Source organism: Gadus macrocephalus, chromosome 10 (assembly GCF_031168955.1).
Source record: "Gadus macrocephalus chromosome 10, ASM3116895v1".
Taxonomy (NCBI): domain Eukaryota; kingdom Metazoa; phylum Chordata; class Actinopteri; order Gadiformes; family Gadidae; genus Gadus; species Gadus macrocephalus.
In genome coordinates this window covers 15399116-15419464 of record NC_082391.1, presented here as the reverse complement: position 1 = coordinate 15419464, position 20349 = coordinate 15399116, and the positions used below count along the sequence as shown (strand labels likewise).

General features: G+C 43.8%; 3 protein-coding genes and 1 long non-coding RNA gene across 6 annotated transcripts; 2 read left to right on the top strand and 2 right to left on the bottom strand.

Annotated features, from left to right (window-relative positions):
- Positions 1-377: 377 nt before the first annotated feature.
- On the bottom strand, positions 378-2211 carry pin4 (protein (peptidylprolyl cis/trans isomerase) NIMA-interacting, 4 (parvulin)). Its single transcript, XM_060062753.1, has 4 exons — positions 2047-2211; positions 1790-1860; positions 1248-1367; positions 378-776 (listed from the first exon to the last, which is right to left on the bottom strand). The coding sequence occupies exons 1-4, from the start codon at positions 2099-2101 to the stop codon at positions 618-620; spliced, it is 405 nt and encodes a 134-aa protein (XP_059918736.1). The 5' UTR covers positions 2102-2211; the 3' UTR covers positions 378-617.
- A 679-nt stretch (positions 2212-2890) lies between these two features.
- Positions 2891-12018, top strand: slc30a9 (solute carrier family 30 member 9). 2 transcript variants are annotated; one of them, XM_060062745.1, is made up of 19 exons: positions 2891-3036; positions 3482-3628; positions 3775-3942; positions 4195-4218; positions 4308-4355; positions 4494-4593; positions 5111-5203; positions 5356-5438; positions 5565-5623; positions 5986-6053; positions 6703-6861; positions 6971-7106; positions 7329-7368; positions 7473-7544; positions 7884-7991; positions 8608-8773; positions 9060-9189; positions 9578-9691; positions 10517-12018. In XM_060062745.1, exons 2-19 carry the CDS (start codon positions 3523-3525, stop codon positions 10559-10561), a joined length of 1719 nt encoding a protein of 572 aa, XP_059918728.1. In that variant the 5' UTR covers positions 2891-3036; positions 3482-3522; the 3' UTR covers positions 10562-12018. The 2 variants fall into 2 exon arrangements, with proteins under 2 accessions (XP_059918728.1, XP_059918727.1); XM_060062744.1 differs by having other exon boundaries at positions 5562-5623.
- A 211-nt stretch (positions 12019-12229) lies between these two features.
- LOC132465878 (uncharacterized) lies at positions 12230-13473 on the top strand. The gene is made up of 2 exons (XR_009527703.1): positions 12230-12479; positions 13136-13473. It is a non-coding gene; the product is annotated as an uncharacterized LOC132465878 (long non-coding RNA).
- Positions 13474-14046: 573 nt separating this feature from the next.
- Positions 14047-16596, bottom strand: grxcr1a (glutaredoxin and cysteine rich domain containing 1 a). 2 transcript variants are annotated; one of them, XM_060062752.1, is made up of 5 exons: positions 15940-16596; positions 15481-15487; positions 15003-15254; positions 14814-14879; positions 14047-14350 (listed from the first exon to the last, which is right to left on the bottom strand). In XM_060062752.1, the coding sequence occupies exons 1-5, from the start codon at positions 16332-16334 to the stop codon at positions 14171-14173; spliced, it is 900 nt and encodes a 299-aa protein (XP_059918735.1). In that variant the 5' UTR covers positions 16335-16596; the 3' UTR covers positions 14047-14170. The 2 variants fall into 2 exon arrangements, with proteins under 2 accessions (XP_059918735.1, XP_059918734.1); XM_060062751.1 differs by lacking the exon at positions 15481-15487 and having other exon boundaries at positions 15003-15242; positions 15924-16583.
- Positions 16597-20349: the final 3753 nt, after the last annotated feature.

Below are 20349 nucleotides of genomic sequence, written 5' to 3'. Positions count from 1 at the left end.
GTAAACTGGCACCTGGTGCATACCGCCGTCTAGTTCCCGGGTTGAGGGCCCGACGAGACTGTAGCTCATCCTCTTTTCCACGTATATATTTAGGGGTTTGATTTAGGCTAATTTGATATGCAACATTATGGTATTCTATAAGAATACATAGCTATCAATCAATAGTTATTTATACTGATTAAATCAAATTATATTAAAAAATAAAGAAAAAGAGAAGCCAACTGATGTCTGTGTTTGTACATTCACACCACTGCTTGAATCTTTCTGATAACAATAAACTCCCTGAAGAATCTGAAACTCTCCAAAAAAGTACAGAGACAGGTTCACACAGAACGGAACCGTATGAAATTGTGGGGTACATTCTTATATAACAAAAATTACTTTTGGTTAGAAATGTTTATTCAATTTCTTGCATATCATTTTTGTTAACAGTGAAGAGAAACTCTTTCCCAAAAAAAAGCAAGAGTTTTGTTTGAAATCTGCTCCCATTGGAGAATGTTTTTGTTAAACATTCTCAAACTAGCAAACGGCTCATCTGCATAGCAGCAGGTGTACCTAAAACATCAAATAACACAAAGATCAGTCATAGTTAGATCATAGTGTTTGAGCTCAAAAATTCACTTTTTTCCTTCGACCATAATTATATGGTAGCCATGTTTGGTCTTTATTGGGGGATCTGTGTAGACTGGTTTATCCGTCGTACTGTTAGCCAAGGCAAATGCTGCATCCTGAAAGGGTCCAACCATTGATCCTCGCGTCATCCAACCCAAATCCCCCTGTTCAAACAAAAACAAATATTTGTTTTATACATATTCAATCATCAATAAAGTGTATCATTAATACAAATTTAAAATATATGGATTGATGCTGTATTAATGGCTTTTATCCCCACCAAATTAGACGATTCTTTAATCCAAATAAACATTTAAATAGCTCTAACAGAACATGTTCTGATTATCCCAATGCCGATTTGGGTTATGAACCATTGTCGTCTCTCGTGGCTTAAAGTTAACAATATAATTGGTCAAAATGATATTCACTATATGGCCATTGTTTACAATCATGGTAGGCTCACTTACACTAAATGCTATTCGTATTCGGCAGTCATTTTTACAAATGATATTGGTGACAGATGTTTCAGTGAAGCCAGGAGACACAGTTAAGATGATTTGATCACCCAGAACTGTATTTCCTTTAAGAAGATTGAGAGGGTAAATGTGTTTTTTGTCAATAATGCATGATCTTACTCCTTGTCTGGCTTTGTCTTCACTATATTGTGTAGCTACTTCGTTGAATCGAACACCAGCTTTTAACTTTTCCATGGCCTCCATGCATTTCCCATGTTTTTCACATAAGATATGCCGGACCTAGTGAAATATGCATGTTAAAAAAAAGATAACCTCATTAGCTTTAAGTGATGGGCAACAGCAAACCACAGCTTACATTTAAAAAGTGATACTTAGTCAGGCCTGAAAGTAACATTAGTGACTGTTCGTCCATCTTCAGGAAATAATTGATTGTATCATGCCAATAATAGTTGTGCAGGGCCAACTTTTAGAAAGGCCAGGATCGAACGCACTCACATATTATGCGTACAAATGAACACACTAAAATTCCTGGATGTCGACTGCTGAAGACAGCAAATATAAAGGGATCACAGTTAATTATTATCTGAACACTGTTGTTGCTGGAGCTTCGTATTAACGCATAATTGATGCGTTAATAAGAAACTCCTTGGTGGATTTTCTTCCTATGATATTCGTATACAGAATGGCCATATCGTGGTTACCTTCACAGCAGTACCACCCTTCGGTGCCTTTTCGTTTTTGTCTGTATCTCCACTTCCCGAGGCAGCAGGGGCTGTGAATAATAAGACATATTCAATGAAGTACTGTTTAATCAGCGTGACTATTTTATTCATTCTGAAGCGCATAAGACACATCATGTTTGCATTCGCTAGCTGTTCAGTTTGCAATCCAATTCACCATGAACATCAATGATGTGATCTTACAAAGGTTCAAACCAAACGGGGACTTGTTTGCCTACCTTTACCCCCCTTACCACCTTTCCCCTCCTTCCCACCTTTCCCCTTTGGTGGCATTATCTAGCAACGTGATTTTATTTTAGAATACATACAACGAAGTAAGCGCGTTACTGTGAGCTCTTTGAATACTGTGGTAAACATGCGCTACGGAGTTCCTGTCAAGTGGCACGCATGCGCATGCGCACGCGCACAACAAAACAACTCCATTTGAAACAGCAATTTTAGCATTACGGTCTTTTCAATCAACATCATTGTTTTTTAATTTATATTATCTTTGATGACACTAACAACATTTGGCTATATGTTTTGCAAAACGAGCATTTCACTTTTAGCTTCGTGTGGCATAATTGCCTACTGCTGCTCCCTTGTGGTGGTCGCCCGAACCAGTGTAGGTCCCTCTACTTTTGAATCATAATTTAACTCAACTCATAGATCTTCCAAGCAACAGTTTGTCACTCAAAGACACGCACACACGCACACACACACACGCGCGTACACTGCAGGTACACACGAATTCGTAACAATACGTAGCCTATTATTGGTAGATTCAATGCTTCATTGATCACCGTGATCAAGAATCGTAAATGAATGAATAAAAAATCAAGGACACGCTCGTCTCTTTAAACTGTGATTACGGGATCAGACAAAATTAATAAAAACGCACATACAACATTACTGATTCAATTGATATAATTATATCTTCCTATTGTATACCTTCATACGAAATCACTCGAGGTTTCGTGCGAAGGGAAATGAAGGTTTAAATTGTTCAATGAAATGACCTTGCTGTACATTATATTTATTGTGCTATCGCGATACCATGTAACATATGACTCGGTTGTTTTGATGACGCTTCTCCAAGTTCTCGCAGTGGTTGTCACTTGCAATTGTTTTTCAGTGCACTGACGTCCACGCACAGTGGCGCTGCTATCACTTTTGCCAGTACTTCAGAATGGGCTCGGATTATGCGGAACAAACACTTCCATAAGAAGGTGAGCATCTGGAATGACTCAAGTCAAAATTGAACCTACAGCCATGAGGTTGAGCTATCTTTAGAGTAACTATATATGATCGTCAGCTACTACGACTGGCGAATGTGATCCAATTGTGCTAGCTAACTTTCTGGATCTGTAGCTAGCTAGCAGGCTAGGGTTAGCAGCCGTATGTTCTGGCCAGTAGCCGGCAAATAATATGTGTTTCTTCAAGGAAACTTTCTCAATCCTATGATAGTCAAACGGTTAACTTTTGAATCAATGTACGTATTTATTTATACGTTTTCATGTTGACAAGTGGCGTACTTGATGGTATCCCTCTTCAGTGGACTGGGAGATCATTCTGCAAGGGTTCTGTGACGTTGTAGGTTAACAGTTACCTTGGTTGTCTCTTTACTTGGCTATTAACTGCTCGCCAGAAATTCACGGAGTGTTTTCCTTTCAGACAACCCCCTCACCACTCTACCAACCCCCGCAGGAGCGAGGATGATCCCGATCCTGGTAAAGCGACCATGGTATGTTTTCTGCAGGGTCTCTTTGCAGCACAGAGCGTCTCTGTCACACCGATTACCGAGGACTCCGCAGCTGTCTGGTGGGGCTCTATATGACTTAATCCGCATCTAACGTTAGTCTATACACTTGTCATTCATTCACCATGTTACTAGTCTCTAACCTGCGTGGCTGGCGACGCTGCCAATGGACAACACCGGGTCGTTTTAACTTTTATCGCCTCAACAGGTTGGCAAGGGGGAGGCCTGCCCAACGTATGGTTTCGCCTGCCAGCCTGGCGTGTAGCATCTCCATGTCTAGGCCAGCTACACTACTACTGTACCTCTGGTGACAGTAAGGATGGGCCTCCTAAACCAGTGTCGGTCAATGTTCCAAGCACAGAGAAGGTGCTGTCTGGTAAGACCTTGCTTTTTATTAACAATACTTAACAGTTTGGTCATAAGTGTGTATAACAATTTGATATGATTGCTCTTTAATATGGTAATTATATTTCTTATTATAAGGTCTTACAAACAATGTGTTTACTCAGTCAATTAAAGACTGCTCTGTTGGTCATTTCTCTCAAAACCTTATTGAGGAATATATTGCATCTATAAAAGAATGTCCCTCGTTCTTGACTGCTGACATATTTTTTCTAATGCCCATCAGCCCCAACAGCAGCAACCACCCCAGGTAAGTTTTCCTTTTTATCATATCTGGATTTTACATTTATTTATTGGTTTGAATTAAATGTATGAATTATATTTGTTTTCCTTCTTCAGGTGCAACACTCCTGGGGTTGACTAAAACGGAGACGATACAGGTCAGAGGTAAGTTTGAACACTAGATGAAGCGTTTTTCTATCCTCAACATTGTTGGGGTCCAGTAGTTGCAGTCTGACTCGCCCGATTGTCTGAGTGAAATTCATACAGAAATGCATTGAGGAATATGGTCCTGTCGGTGTGCAGTACGAGCTGTCCTGAAAAAACGCGAGTATGGATCCAAGTACACGCAGAACAACTTCATCACGGCGGTGAGAGCCATGAATGAATTCTGTCTCAAGCCCAGGTTAGTCCTGTTGACCAAAACCATCAAAGTCTTTCATTCAATCAAACACACATTTATCGTGAATTTATAAATCAATCGCATGGCATCAACAACAAAGCATTAAAACTGTGTTCATAAACGCTATTCCTTTCTTGAGATATTGCTGTGCAATTCCCTGTATTCGATTTTGTGTATTCAATGCGCTGAATTCGACTCCCAACAGGAAATGGTGGCATACTGAAGCTATGATACAGTTTTGATTTAGTTAATGAGTGAACTCGCCGCAGTGATTAACTAACTAGCATTGTATCGGAGCGCTGCTCTAACGCGGCCATTGATCCTGTTCTTCAAGAGCAAATTAACCAAATTAAACCTGGTAATTAGTCTTTTATGATCATAAACATAGTAATCTATGTCACGATCAATGGACAGCGGCAGCGACGTGTTTACTTTGAATCTCAGTGTTTGAATTCCAGCTGAAACAGAGGGTTAACTTTCTCTTTTAATTTAGTGCATTTATTCTCGTTTTCTCCTATAGTGACCTTGAGCAGTTGCGGAAGATTAGGAGGCGGAGCCCGCACGATGACACGGAGGCTTTTACGGTCTTCCTGCGCTCTGATGTCGAAGCAAAGTTAGTAGACACACTGCTCTCATTGTAGTCACATCTCCCTTTGTAATGCTCAACCCACCTATTTCCTCAACTCATCATTCTAGCTCAGACCAGAATGCATACCGTTATTGCACATGTATGTTATTTACATTACATTTGATTGTTTTTCCCAGAGCACTCGATGTATGGGGAAGTCCTGAAGCTCTGGCCAGAGAGAGGAAACTCAGGAAAGTGGTTGAGCAGGAATACCAAGAAAGTATGTGTCTCCCTGTCAACTAATAGAAGGACAAATTATGAATCCATTTCTACATTCTTTACATACTTTTTCTATTTCTCCACCTTGAATTACATAGACCTTTACAATGAGACTTGTTTCCAGCAGATATTTATCGAAATCAGCAGTTGCTGAAAGAATATAAAGACTTCTGGGGAAACACTAAGGTGAGCGCATAGATGTTGCCAACCACGTTTCCTTTGATCTCCCCCCGCATCGGATCAGTAGTAAATCCCAGAACCAACTTGTTTTGATTGCCTCGTCATGGTTCCCAGAGAGCTTCCATGGTGTCCACCCAACCTTTCCCCCCCATTGTGTCTTGTTTGGACAGTCTGTCTATCTACATGACAATAGCCTACTGTTTTCCAGTACTGCTCTTCACTATACAGCCCTGCGCTTTACCAGCATGTTCACTTGCATGTTTTTCTAGCATTCTCTGGCAATACAGAATGACATAAAATTGATGTTAATTTCCAATATGCAACCTTTTAAACACTTGCTTTTTCTTCTTCCTTTCTTTTAAATATAGCCTAGATCAAACGTGAGGGCCATGTTTCTACAAGGTCCAGGGAAAGTGGTTATGGTCGCTATTTGCATGTAAGTTGTTAGGTCCATGGGTGCGTTTTCCATATAAAATCTAAGAAAATGGTGTGTTTTATAGTGAGAAACAGTATACTATTGTCCCATTTGTCTAATCAAGAGTACCAAAAGCTGAAGTAATATCACCACGCCAGTGACAATTGAACAAAATGAGCAGACTCCTATCATTAACTAAATGAGTAGGCTAAATGGAAGGGTTAGGGTTCAAGAATGTGTAGGGCGGATCTCACATGATGAGTGTCCGTGGCTGCTTAGATTAGGATGATTGAGTTAGGAAGCATGTGCAGTCACGTGTTTGACTGCACATGTCTAGTTGGTGTCTAATGCAAGACATCAGGTAGACACAGACTTGACAGACCAAAATCTCAAGATTTATTCAAGCCTGGAGCATTGAAATAGTTGTACTACGACCACATTTTGCTTCATAAAATGTTGAACAAATGAGCAATCCTGGTAGACAGATTAAAGGGTTTCAATCTGCCTACTCGTGAATATGCAAGTGTAATTAACCAGTGTATATTCAAGTTATGCAGCAAGAGCCTTAACAGCACAAAAGTACACCGTTCCCAGTTAACCTGACCCGCTTGGTAGGGCTCTACAAACTATCCCATTCAAACCTTTAAAACCTCCTGTCTCTTGTCCACAGCAATGGGCTGAACTTCTTCTTCAAGCTCCTCGCATGGGTGTACACTGGGTCTGCCAGCATGTTCTCTGAAGCCATACACTCCTTGGCCGACACCTGCAACCAGGCCCTGCTGGCCCTGGGGATCAGCCAGTCGGTCCGCAACCCTGACGCCGTGCATCCGTAGGTTCAGACAAACTTTCATTAGGAGAAACACGTCTTAGGGGCTACTCTCTGATCCTTCAATTAGGTCAGATACTCAAAAATTGTGTGTGTGTGTTCCTGTCTTTAGGTATGGCTTCTCCAACATGCGGTACATTGCCTCCCTCATCAGTGGAGTGGGCATCTTCATGATGGGAGCCGGTCTCTCCTGGTACCACGGCATCATGGGACTGCTTCATCCACAGCAGATGGAGTCCCTCTTGTGGGTGAGTGGCTCTGTTATCCTCATGTCTGTATCACGCAAGACGGCAGTTAAGTTCTTGATCCCCAATGTCGAGAGCCTAACCTGTCACATCTTCGTGCAAGATGCCCCTACCTGCTTGTGATTCAATCTGTCTCAATTCATAGGTTTGTTTTGGATTAAAGAGTCTTCTAAATGTATTGATATAGGATGTTCATATTAATGAATCCTTATTTCTTTCTTAAAGGCCTACTGTATCTTGGCTGGCTCATTGGTCTCCGAAGGAGGTAAGGTTTCATAGTGAATCTAGCATTTCTCCCCATATCTTTTTAAGCTATTTAGTTTATACTCACCCAACTGTTGTGTCGTTAACCCTAACCCTATTTTTCAGCTACATTACTAGTTGCCATCAATGAAATAAAGAAGAGTGCCCGTGAACATGGAATCTCATTTTATGAATACGGTACACATTTTTATATCAACAATTTATGTTTGTACTCTTGTCATTTCTCATGTGGGAAGGCTTATTCCTTACTACACATACCATAATATTCATGTGTTTATATATTTATTAAGCAAACAACAGCTTCTTGAAGTTCTGCAGAATTTTTAGTTAGAGACCAGAAGCTCACTCTGGTGTGTGTGTGTGTGTGTGTGTGTGTGTGTGTGTGTGTGTGTGTGTGTGTGTGTGTGTGTGTGTGTGTGTGTGTGTGTGTGTGTGTGTGTGTGTGTGTGTGTGTGTGTGTGTGTGTGTGTGTGTGTGTGTGTGTGTGTGTGTGTGTGTGTGTGTGTGCGTGCGCAGTGATGCAGAGTCGAGACCCCAGCACTAACGTGGTGCTGCTGGAGGATGCTGCTGCTGTTCTGGGGGTCATTATGGCCGCAAGCTGCATGGGGCTCACCTCCCTCACGGGTACGTCAAGGCACACTCGGCCTGAAGACCAATCAGCTGTTGACTGTGTCTTTCTGAATAGTTACCTCAAGCACACGGTCCCAAGATCAGTTAATATTTTTATAGTGCACCCTGAAAACTAAATAAAAGGTCCCATGACATACCAACAGGTCTGGTGTGTTTAGCTGTTACAAGACGTTTTGGAAATCTGGCCCTTATGACATCACAGGTGGGCGTGTCCACCAAGATGTGTGCTGGATAGATCAGTCTACCAGCCTACCCAGTGGACTGTAGCAAACGTTGCTCATCTATCCGTCACACATCTAGGTGGACAAGCCCACCTGTGATAAACGGCTTGTAACGGCTAATCAAACCACACCTGGTGGCATGTCATGGGACCTTTTAAGTCACATTGTGTAATGGGGCACATGGAGCGCGATTTTACAGGGCCTGTATTTTCCACTCGCTTTGTATAGAACGAAAGTATTTTCTCTCGTAAATTCTTGAACATTATTTTGCATCTGTCCCGACAGACATAGCAGCCTCTATGAGATGGTTGTTCCAAAATATGTTTTTATTTAATTTTAGTCATCCCTCCAACGCTTTGTCATTTCCACCTCATAATCCTTCCATCCAGGTAACCCCTACTACGACAGCCTGGGGTCCCTGGGGGTGGGCACCCTGCTTGGGGCCGTCTCAGCCTTCCTCATCTACACAAACACGGAGGCCCTGATTGGACGATCCATACAGGCTGAGCACGTGCAGAAACTCACCGAGTTCTTGGAGAACGACCCGGCTGTCAGGTAGACACAAACATGTACACGTACACACACACAGGTACACACAAGTACACACACACATGTACGCACAGCAAACACACAAATGTACATCCATAAACAATGACTGTGTTGTGTGGTGGGCCTTTATAACTTTCACCTTCAGTACCCAAAATAGACTGACTCAAGGTTTTAAAAAATGTGTGCGTGTTCAAAGTGACAGGAGCGGCTGTCACTTTGTTAAGGTTGAATCTTAGTACAGGATCTAGCAACGTGGACTCGAAAGGCCTATGTTTGTTTTTCCTCTCCCCAGGGCCATCCACGACGTGAAGGCCACTGACCTGGGCCTCAGCAAGGTGCGCTTCAAGGCGGAGGTAGACTTTGACGGGAGGGTGGTGACGCGGTCGTACCTGGAGAAGCAGGACATCGATCAGATTCTCAACGTAAGTCAGCGACCCACCTACTTTCCATACATGTATTTATTAGTACATTTATTTGAAAGACTCGTGATCCATTAAGCACATACAAATACATATAGCAACACATACATAAACAACAACAAAAACGATTTAAAAAGGCGATGATACCAGTGTTTCCCCATGGGTGACTGGTATTGCACAGTACTAAGTCCAGGATTTGACCAAAGCATAATAATGATGTTACAAGAACCATTCAAACTGCCAATAAATGTGCACATATTTATGTATACACATTATATGTATTATAAACAAAATATCCAACCTTAATGCATATGGATATTGGCACCTGTTTCAGAGCGCCTGTGTTTCCATGTGAGCCTACGATTTACATTGGTCTGTTGGGTGTCTGTAGGAAATCCAGCTGGTGAAGACCTCGGAGGACCTGGAGAACTTCATGCTGAAGCACGGGGAGAACATCATCGACACCCTGGGGGCGGAGGTGGACCGCTTGGAGAAGGAGCTCAAGGTGCAGAACCGGACCTCCACTTTACTCTTTCATTCACCCTAATGGCGCGTTTCCACTGCAGGGAACGGATCGGATCGCAAAGGTGCGGATCGGATCGCAAAGGTGCGGATCGGGTCGCGTTGCCACCGCCAAAAGTGGGCGTGACCCGGACTTAACCGTACCCGTTTTGGCCAGTTTTGGCCTCGTTTTCAGGACTCCTCCGTTGGGGTACTGAAAACGAGACGAGACGCCTGAAAGGGTCCCGGGAAATTCTAGCTACACACCCCCTCCGTTGATTGGTCGACAGAATCATCACGTCCGGGTGACGCGGGGATAAAAACAAACAAACGGTAGCCTCGAGGTATTATTCTTTACAATTAACATGTCGCGTAAAACGCTTGCTTGGGCGAACAAGGAGGTGGAGACGTTCGTCTGCATTCTTGGGGAGGAAGACGTTGTTTACGATGTTTACGTAGCTGCCGCGGCGATCGACATCCGGCCTACCACAAAGGGTACTGTCGGCAGTGGAAACGCGACCTCGGAACTGAGCTGGGCTATACCGCCCCCTCCCTACCGCACCTTTGCGATCCGATCCGTTCCGCACCCTGCAGTGGAAACGCGGCATAATAGCCCCTTTTTAGTCTTATCATCGCCGAGCAGGCAGGGACATGTGTCCCATTAGCTCTCCATCAGCTTTGAATATCTCATAGAATTTGTAAGTAAGTAATCCAGCATTTTGTAAAGGGGACGACCCAATAACGTTGACCTAATGTAACTATCCTCACAAATGTGCTTTAATAAATGCTTATAGTGATTTTTGGCCTTATTCATCATGCTCCCATGCAGCAACGTAACCCGGAGGTTCGCCACGTGGACCTGGAGATCCTGTAACGTCAAGTGGAGCTCCGCTAAAGGAACGGCTTTGACCGAGGCCACGTCCCCCTGCTGTTGGAACAAGCAGACGAGAGGCAGGGCCATTCCCCTTGCCACCCCGCAAAGCTGCCACCCTTTTTTATCCTGCCATTGACCCTTACAGCTTAGCCTCCCACAGCTTACCCCTCACCCAGCCTTACTGCAGTGTAGTGCTATGGCCAGTCAGCAGTCCTTGGAAAGTGTTGTGTGCATGTCCAACTTTGCCATCGGTTAGTGGTACTTGATCATGCAGATGTGCTTGGGGTGTTCCTGTCTCTGTGTGTGTGCGTATGTCGAACCAGTCTTAACCAGTCTTTCCCTTGACATTTCCATCTTTTCGACTTCTCGTAGAGCTGTTTCACGTTTGTATCTCGACGTGTGTTCCCGTTCCGACATGAACGTGTTTGAATTGGGTTGAAGGTTTGACATTTTCAAACTGCAAATAACATTAGTGCTTCTTTTTCTTTGATAATATACATGTTGTATACAGAGATAAGGTTACTGTAGGTTTATTATTAGTACAAAGGAACAATTGTGATTAACCATATAAAGAAGAGACTAATGACTATTATATTACTTTATAGTCAATGTACTGAGTGGATGAACCACAACACAGAAACTGGTACGCAAATGATTTGAGAACCCAGGAGCAGCACTTAAGATCACTCTCACATTTCTAAGAGCCTAAGTCTAAGAGCATACGAAGGAAGACGCACTTGAAAAAGGATAACGAAAAATAATGCAAATGTGAACTCGTGTCCATACTTTGGACCTATGCTCAAAAATCTCTTAACTGCTTGTTAACAAGATATTATTCACCAACCCCTCCCCCCCCCTCCCTTCCCAATTTCTGCTTGCTTATGCATCTTCTGGAAGACTAACCGCTGCTGCAGCATACGCATCTAATGCAAGGGGTGGCAGGCTGTCATTGTATGACTCGATTGTATTGTTCCAAAGAGTTCCACTGGGTGGCCCTCTTCCAGACTGAGCCAACGCAATGACGCCCGGTTTCACCTGTAAATAAGGGTCCGCTTAAGCTCCGCTACAGTTTATATTTTATCTATGATTTCATTTGGAGGGAGGTGTGTGGTGGTGTACATTATGGACATGGGTTAACCGATGGACAATAAATCATATTTTGACTTGCCGAACCCGACATCCGATGTACTTTGAGTCTGACGTTAATTGTCTGCACTGAGTCAGAGGCTGGTCTTTGGAGAATGCAGTGGGTGATGATCTGTGAATGAGGCTTGTTTCAACAGCCCACGCTGCAGACCAAGAGCTGGTTAGCCAGGTGGTTATACAGATATAACCACCTGTCAATATTTTTTCAGATGTTAACTGATTATGTAATATTTCCCTAATGTTAGACCATGTAATGCTGAAGTTCTTTGAACACATTTCAGTTAATTTATTAAAATGATTTGCTTTGATTATTTTCTTGTGGGGTTCTTTTTTTTTAATATACAATATTTATTTAATAGGTGCAAAGGTAGCATTCGGGAGGGGGTAAATTTCTAATTCCAAATTGATCAAACCATAAATCATTTCAAGGTCATCAAGTGCTGATTTAATTCAATAATGAATTTAAACATTTATAACGAAGCACCAATGCAGTTAGTATGGCTGTTTGATGTGCGGGCAGGGATGCTGTGAGGCAAAGCCCGTTAGATGGAGCCCTTGTAGGGTGGAGGAGGCGAGGAGCGGAGTAGCCTACGCTGACGTCAATAAAAAAAAAAGCAGTCATTTTTAACCAGTCTGCGCATTGACTGACCGTTGATAACATTGCGCACAGACAACACCGCTGCTGGACCATACCTAATCTCATCGAACCACCGTAGAATTTCAACCGGACACCGGAGCACGGAGAGATAAAAAGGAACCCCGTCGTTTGCAGGTTTTAACCATTAAATGTTGTCTACCATTTGGGTGTTGCCGCACATCTCGGTGTCATGTCTCGTCATACCATTCCCAAGTCAATTGTGCCCGTGCCACTGCCCATTTTTCGTTTTCCTCCATGTCTTTCCCCTGTCTCCAGGTCATGCATTGTGCCGTTGAGGATCAACATGCTCCCGGTGTAAATAACCGTGTAGCGTCCTCTCAGGGCTTCAAAAAATGGGAGAATGACCGACCACAGTATCTATCTACATCATGTTCTGTAGGCTAACCGTCTTTCCATTGCGATTTGTGGTTTTAATTTTTAGAAATCTCTCGTATCGATCTAAATACGTTTACGTAGCATTTTTTGTTTTTTAAAAGGGGGGAATTTGTACATGCGAATATATATTTGGTTTACGCTTCCCCGTTAAACCCCAGTTGGGGGAGCAGCAGCAGTGGTCCACCACGGTTTGAATATCTCCCACATATCACAAGGCCACGATGGCTACCAACAATCAACACTCCCCCACCCACCCTCACCCATCCTCACCTCCACCCATCGACAGCGATTGCGCCTGCGAATTGGCATGGGACTTTGACACTCAGGACCTTTTGCATACATAGCCTTGATACGCATGACGTCGTCTTAATTTCTGGTCGTTGTTTCAATCACAGGTGCGGGTGGGCTGACGTCTGCAAGAACAACCGACCGAGGCAACGCTTGATGGAGGAGTGAAAGCTCGATGGCGGACATGTCTTTTGCTCTACGCTTTTAGCCTCTTTACAGTGCTGCCTTGTCGAGTTGTTCAAGCAGCATTGTACAGGGCTATGACAGCGTCGAGCGCCCCTCTACTCCCGGGGCCACTGCCCCTGACCCCTTGGATGGAGGTCAACCAATTGAAATACCTATTAATGATTAATTGTATGATTAACCTTTTTTTATCAGTGTGCTGCTTACAAGGGGGGAAATTAGTTATATGTATAAAAGTGTATACTATGTAAAAAAACAAAAAGGCGTATGAAATTTGAAAAACATGCATCTTTAGGGAAAGTAGCTATGTGTGAAAGGTCCACAAGTGCATCTAACGTTTGTAAACAGTGAGTACTTGGCACAGGGCATTCTTAGACTGCCAGAGATATTTTCTTTGTCTCTTTTGTCTCTAGTATTCTCTTAAATGTCTTAACCGCCTTAAGCAGGCGGTCACTTAGAGGCCCAGTTCAGCGATTTGACCAGACTGCAAACTGAGCTGCTTACTTTCACTGTCCTGTCAGTCTGTACAGCCAGTTCTGTTTCTTAGTGCTGTCCGGGGAACGATTATTGATGAAGGAATGCTTAATGCTTAATGCGGAAATACACCAGTACTCATGTATTTGTGAGTATTTGGTTACTAGTCTAGTTCTGCATTTGGTTATTTTCTGCAGAGAACTAATCCTCTGTGAAGGACTTTGTTCTCAATGGATCTATGTGATCTTTGATATGTATGTCATAAAAAATGCAAAAATAAATAAATATCCTGATTGAAGAATTTAAGCATTTGAACATTCATTTATCATTGAGAGGAATAGAAATAGAAAAATAGAAAAAATGAAGAGAGATCACAATTTTTTTTTTCTTTACAAAACACATTATTGAAAACGATTTTTACGAACGTTTGTGTGAGCAGTTATGTGCGTTCCTTTGCAAGGTTCTTGGTCAGGGCCTTTGTGTCCTCATTTGCTGCAGCTGGGACAAGGCTGGAGCCCATTCTCATTGCAGGAAGTGCACTTGAGGGCTTTGAAGGAGTCTGTGAAGCAGTTGCGGAACACAGACATTTTGCTGCCATGGCACATTGGGCACGGGATGAAGGCGAAGCCTCCACAGCTCTGGCACGGGTGGTGGTGCTGGGCCCTCTGGAGGGCAGACAGACACAGATGAGCGGAGATTCAAGGGTTCTCTAACGTAAAGTATCTGTACGTTTAGATGATCTCTTATCCAATAAATGTTGTATGAATCTTAGTGTGATAGTGTGATATAAATAGGATTCTGATGAATTTTTTATTTGAGAGGTAGGCCTACACATGAGGAAATTCATACCGAGGAATTGTGTTTCAAAATAAATGTAACCGTTTGGTATCAATTTGCACCCTAAAATCGGTGTTGTGACCAGTTAAAGTTGATGTGTGAAATACAGGGTATAGCAATATGCATTTGAACATTTCTATTCCATTAGTGATACAGACTAAATGGACAAACAAGTGAGTAGGCCGTGATCATTTTGACATTAGTAATGACATGATGCCAGGATACATCAGAAATGACACAACAGAATAAGATTATTAAATGATGGCAAAATTCAACATGATTCACGCCTACCTCAATTTTTGTCAAGAGGTCTTGAAGTTCTCCTGATTCATTCATGTCTAGTATCTTCTCAGCACCCTGCAACATACATGTAAATGTATTGTCAATACTAGTGATTGGGTAAACACAACGTCTGTCTACAGGAGCCTAAAAGCCTCCCAGGTCAGAAGAGGGAGGGGGGGGGGGGGGGGGGGGGCGTACCCCAAGGTAGTGTCCATCGACGAACACGACCGGGAGCGAGGGGGGCTCCCCCACACGCTTGCATCTCTCCTCCAGGTCTTTGCCGTAGTCAATATCCAGGGCGATGTTCTTCTCAAGGAACTTCACGCTGTGGTTCTGGAAGATCTTCCGGACCAACTCGCATCTCTCGAAGGTAGTCCTCACCACGCGGAAGCTTGTGGTGTAGATCACGATCCGCCCAAACTCGAGCAATAGCTGGGGCTGTGTGAAGGCCTCAAAAAGCTCAATCAAATAATGTTGATCATCTTTAAAAATCTAATCTCTTTGACTCTCTCTAATGTACCGGCACAGGGTCATTTTAGAAAATACAAATTTTCCCTACTAAAAGGATAATAAACAAGTGTAATTAGTGCATTTTTTGATATGCTATGCTATCACAAACAATTAAATACTTTAATAGTTGCGCAATTACAACTGTAAATATAACTTAAACTTTCACTTTGCTACTGCACTTGGATCACTTTTCAGTCTGATTTCTTTCCAAGACCATAACAGAAGACCCTCAAGGAGAAATCGTACTTCTACAACAGCGTGTTAATATCGACTTCACTGTTTCCAGTCTACCCCCTTAACATTTGTAGGCCTATTCGCACACATTGACCCATTCGCACACATTGACCCAGCGAGATACTAGAAAGCAAAGACTTCATTAACTTGATTAGTTCCTCCTGAATCACCTTACTCAAATGCGTCATCAATCTTTAATTTCCCTGTGACCTTGTACTCTTTTGTTCGCCGCTATTTGCATACATGTGGCTACCTGCTACTTTCCTTTCGTTGAGTAGAAAATGTTGACATGACACCTACCGTTCAGAGAAAACAGTGACGTCATCATTTCACATATGCACATATACATTGCCCTTTCACGCCAAACATACTTACACAAATGGATTCGGACAGATTCTCAAACAAGACTTGACCCGCGCTCACTTTGTCCTTAACCCCCCTCACAGTTCCGTTCTTACTGACTATATTGACCCTCTTGGTTGTGAACACGCGGTCCTTACGCGCCCCGGCGTGCAATAGCAGGTCGTCCGGCTCGCTCTCGCTTTCGTCCACCTCGGAGCCCAGAGAGCTGCACAGAGAGCCGTACGTGCTCGTGTCCCCGCTGGTGGACGGGGTGCTGGCCCGGTCCGCATCGGAGCCGCTGGTGCAGTCTGAATCCAGAGAGTCGGAGGGGCCGTCGTCCTTGAACATCTCTTTCAGAACCCGCCCGCTGTTCCCTGAAGCCACGCGGAACCGAACCCGCTTCTGGGGCTTCTCCCCGGCCGGCGTGATCGCAGTCTCCTCCATCGAGAGGCCGGGTCCAGGTTATTACATGGCTCGGAGCTCTCCTGCCTCTCATTCGCAGCCAAGTGTAAAGCTCAGACACACTATTTCTTGCCCATGGATTACTTTCCCGGTGCTTAATCCTCACAGTTTGAAGTCTGCTAAGAATGGCCGTGAGTCTAAGCTGGCCGCACAGAGTTACCGGTTGAATAATAAATGCCATTTCTGCCATGGTAACCAAAGAAAGCCAACCTTAGGTAAACTGATCATGTGCGGCTTGTGTATTATTCATGAGTTTTTACACAGGTTTCTCTACAGGCTTGACAGAAGAACTTTAATGGGCCTAACATGGGTTAAAAGAACACGTAAACAAACATTTTGCTTAACAGGATATTCAAGCAGGCCCATAACTGATAACGATTCCCTCTGTGTGTATCGTATGTATGTATGTATATATGTACATATTTGTGTGTGTGTGTGTGTGTGTATGTGTGTGTGTGTGTGTGTGTGTGTGTGTGTGTGTGTGTGTGTGTGTGTGTGTGTGTGTGTGTGTGTGTGTGTGTGTGTGTGTGTGTGTGTGTGTGTGCGTGTGTGTGTGTGTGTGTGTGTGTGTGTGTGGTGTCTTTGTGCAAACTGTTATAGACACATTATCTATCTATAACTGACAGTCCTCAAGCTAATTATAGAGATAGCGATAGATCTTCAGACAATGACGCCATTGAAAACACACACTACACAAAGTCTGCGGTCATACTCTACAGTTCACGGACGGATGGAGGGAGGGAGGGAGGAGGAAGGTGGGAAGGAGGGAGGTGAGAAGGAGGGAGGAGGGAAGGGACCAACAGAAGGAAGGTGTTAACTGGGTGTCCCAACAACAACAGCAGCGGCAGCAGAAGGGAACCAGACCATAGGAAGCGATAGAGCCAGCAGCAGCAGCAACAGTCTTTTATACAACAGCACATCTAGTACCCTGTCAGGGCTGATGAAGGGTCACTCGGGAAATGTGACACGTCAGCCAACGCGGCGGTGACAACACCACTCCTTCTGAGTGGCATTGTTGCCCCTTTAGGGATGCCGCCACCTGCCACCCCCTCGGCCTGTTGCCTTGTCCGCTCTGCCTCGTGCCGACAGACCCACCATAGAGTCACGAGTGCGATGGTGGTGGTCCAATGTGTCAGGCTAAGGTTTCCTGGCATGTGGTGGTCCAATGTGTCAAACTAAGGTTTCCTGGCATTCCCCCTGGGAAGGCCCGGCTGCTATGAACTTGGCTAAGGTCCTGGGTCCCATTGATCGGCATGGACACCCTCCAGAAGTCCATCTACATCTACACCATTATGGAGGGCCGACACAAAAGTAATTACTGCTGTATGTTAATGCAATTCTCGGGTCTCAGGATCAAGACTTTTTGTTTTGTTATGTATTTGCCCATGAACATCTATATCGAGCTTTAGATGGGAGAGAGGTGACACATTTTGTGTCATTGGGCTCATATCATTAGATTTTATGACTCATTTATTTGTGTTATATTACCTAATGTAGAGATAACACCAAATACCAGTATTCGTTGCAAATTACACCCAGGCGTCATGACTTTGAATCATATTACATCATTTTCATGAGTTTGTTTATGCTGAGTGGGTTTTTCCAAATTGAAAGCATTTCTCTGTGCAGATCGGCACAATCGGCAGCATCTGGGAGTCTCCTACGTTTACTATTCAATACAAGGCGCCTTTCCTTCCTTGTTTGTTGAAACACCATGCAGAGCCAGGATACACTGCCGCCTTCGAATGTTTTGTCTTGCACTCTTCAACACATCCGTTCCATCTGTGCCGAACTGAACCAAGGTCTCTTGTTTTATCTCCCTTAAACACACCAGAGAGCAGAGTCACTGGTGGTGAGGGGGGGTGTCTATGTAGTGTATCGCCACGCCTGTCCAACCTCTGCACCAATAGAGGAGCTAATGTGGTTTTGTAGTGTACCTCGGCTGCCGTTAAATACCAACCATTTTAATAGATAATGGCCCAGTTAGCGCTTTCCGATTTCCCCTCTGTGCCATAACTCTGGCTGTGCTTCTACTGTACAGCATGGACCCCCCTCCCCCCCCCCCGCCACACAAACACACACACACACGCACGCACGCACGCACGCACACACACACACACACACACACACACACACACACACACACACACACACACACACACACACACACACACACACACAAACACATATACGCATATATATTTACAAATAACAAATAATATACATTGTCATTGCATATATGTAAATTATTTTTTGGTATGTATAGCCGACATTTTTTATTCTTAAGTCAAAGTGTAACTGTAGTTGCATTCCTATTTTCCTTATAGAGCATTTCTCCAAACAGGCAGTCTAAATAGAGATGGTCTACACACGGGTAGCTGTCTAGGGTGCAAGCACCCATTGCATGAATAGTAGAATATTTCCCTTCAAGCAATGGGTCCACCCTGACTACAGACCCGCATCCACAAGGGGGCAGACAATTGCAATCGAATTAAAATCGAATCAGCTCTCGCTGGCTGCCCCGCCCGATCCCCCCACCCTCGGCTACACCTTCGGGGGCCAGGGAGACGAGCAGAGCAGGGCGTCAGTACGCATCCCTGCAACCATAGAACTCAGCCTTCCACCGCTGGAGCTAAGATCGTTCTCCTTTAATGACCAAATCATTGCAGCCCAGTGAACAGCACTAAAGGGAGGGAGTGATCCATTGACACAAAGGTGGAGGGGGTGGATGGGATGCCCAGGGTGCAGCCATAGATGTATTTTTCGTTTTTAACTAGAATTGTGCATTGGCTCCCTGCTATGAAATATAATAGAGGGCTTGCCACCGGCTGCAAAACTTTGCAGAATATAAGAAGTTGGGGTCAGGGTCAGGGACAATGGAGAGACAGTAGCAAAGTAGCAAATAAAGACGTAATTGTTTGTTTTATGAGCAACAAAGCAGGGACTGTACCGTGCAAACCATAGCCTGTTTGTAGGCTACATATTGTAATCAATATCGTCCATTCCCTCCACAGGGCGGCTACATAAAATCACATGGGTTCTGGTAGTTAACAGTAAATACTCAATCATCAACGAGCTACAGTGGGACCAAATTAGGTCTGGGGTGAGAGCCAACCAGGCAATCCTATTATGGCCTGAATACATCGTCACCGGCCTGCCTGACTGAGCCCTGGGTCTCCGACCATAACGTCACAGGCTCATGTGACGTTCATGTCAGAGGGCTGACAGAAATGCAGAATATACACATTTATGATGATTCAATAGCCAAGCTAAATATTCAAAAGTCTCTGTTGTAAAATAGACAAACACAAATTCAATTCCAAGCTATTATTAAACACCTTTATTACAACTGACTCATGACAAGCGGCCTATTACTGCTAAATAAGATACTAAAAGCATTCACATACTATCTATTCACTTATTCCTTGTTTAATTATGCTTAAGACAACATATTTTGGTAAGAATATTTCTCCCATTGTACACATGGCCCTGCACCAAATGCCTTTTGGTACTCTCTCAGAACCATACATCTACTTATTGAATTGAGGGCGCGTTAGAGCTTTGTTTAATTCGATAACAGGTAGGCTATCTTTTATTCAAGGTAAGGAGAAAAACAAAGAGAAAACAAAGAAGATGCAACGTTATTTTAGTTAACCTACATAATACATTAATTGTGTAACATATTTCCCCCACCTTTGGGCCCCGGGGTTTTGACTGGGACGGGGATTTTGACGCGAGGCGTTATTCTCGACTAATTTGTTCTGAAACACAAAAACCCTGTGCCCATAATCGAAGAGGCAGGCTTCGTCTGACTGTTGCCTAGCAACCACAGGAGGCACAGACCCAGATCCTCTCTCTGCCGTTCTGATGTTGAATTAGGTGCAGCGGCAGGGAGAAAGGAAATCTTTGGAAAAGAAAGGATCCACCCTGAACAGAGGATAGCATGAAGACATCGTCAAATAGGGATGTTATCTCTCTGAACATCTAGAATATTCTG

Excerpts from the sequence above, each read along its gene's own strand:
- pin4 (XM_060062753.1), bottom strand. The coding sequence starts at position 2,101 with ATGCCACCAAAGGGGAAAGGTGGGAAGGAGGGGAAAGGTGGTAAGGGG. Across the intron at positions 1,861-2,046 it reads AGGTGGTAAGGGGGGTAAAG|CCCCTGCTGCCTCGGGAAGT; the intron begins GTAGGCAAACAA and ends TATTATTCACAG. Across the intron at positions 1,368-1,789 it reads AGGGTGGTACTGCTGTGAAG|GTCCGGCATATCTTATGTGA; the intron begins GTAACCACGATA and ends ATATTTCACTAG.
- slc30a9 (XM_060062744.1), top strand. The coding sequence starts at position 3,523 with ATGATCCCGATCCTGGTAAAGCGACCATGGTATGTTTTCTGCAGGGTC. Across the intron at positions 4,356-4,493 it reads GGAGACGATACAGGTCAGAG|TACGAGCTGTCCTGAAAAAA; the intron begins GTAAGTTTGAAC and ends GTCGGTGTGCAG. Across the intron at positions 7,369-7,472 it reads CTCATTGGTCTCCGAAGGAG|CTACATTACTAGTTGCCATC; the intron begins GTAAGGTTTCAT and ends CCTATTTTTCAG.
- grxcr1a (XM_060062752.1), bottom strand. The coding sequence starts at position 16,334 with ATGGAGGAGACTGCGATCACGCCGGCCGGGGAGAAGCCCCAGAAGCGG. Across the intron at positions 14,880-15,002 it reads TCGATGGACACTACCTTGGG|GGTGCTGAGAAGATACTAGA; the intron begins GTACGCCCCCCC and ends TGTATGTTGCAG. Across the intron at positions 14,351-14,813 it reads ACCTCTTGACAAAAATTGAG|AGGGCCCAGCACCACCACCC; the intron begins GTAGGCGTGAAT and ends TCTGCCCTCCAG.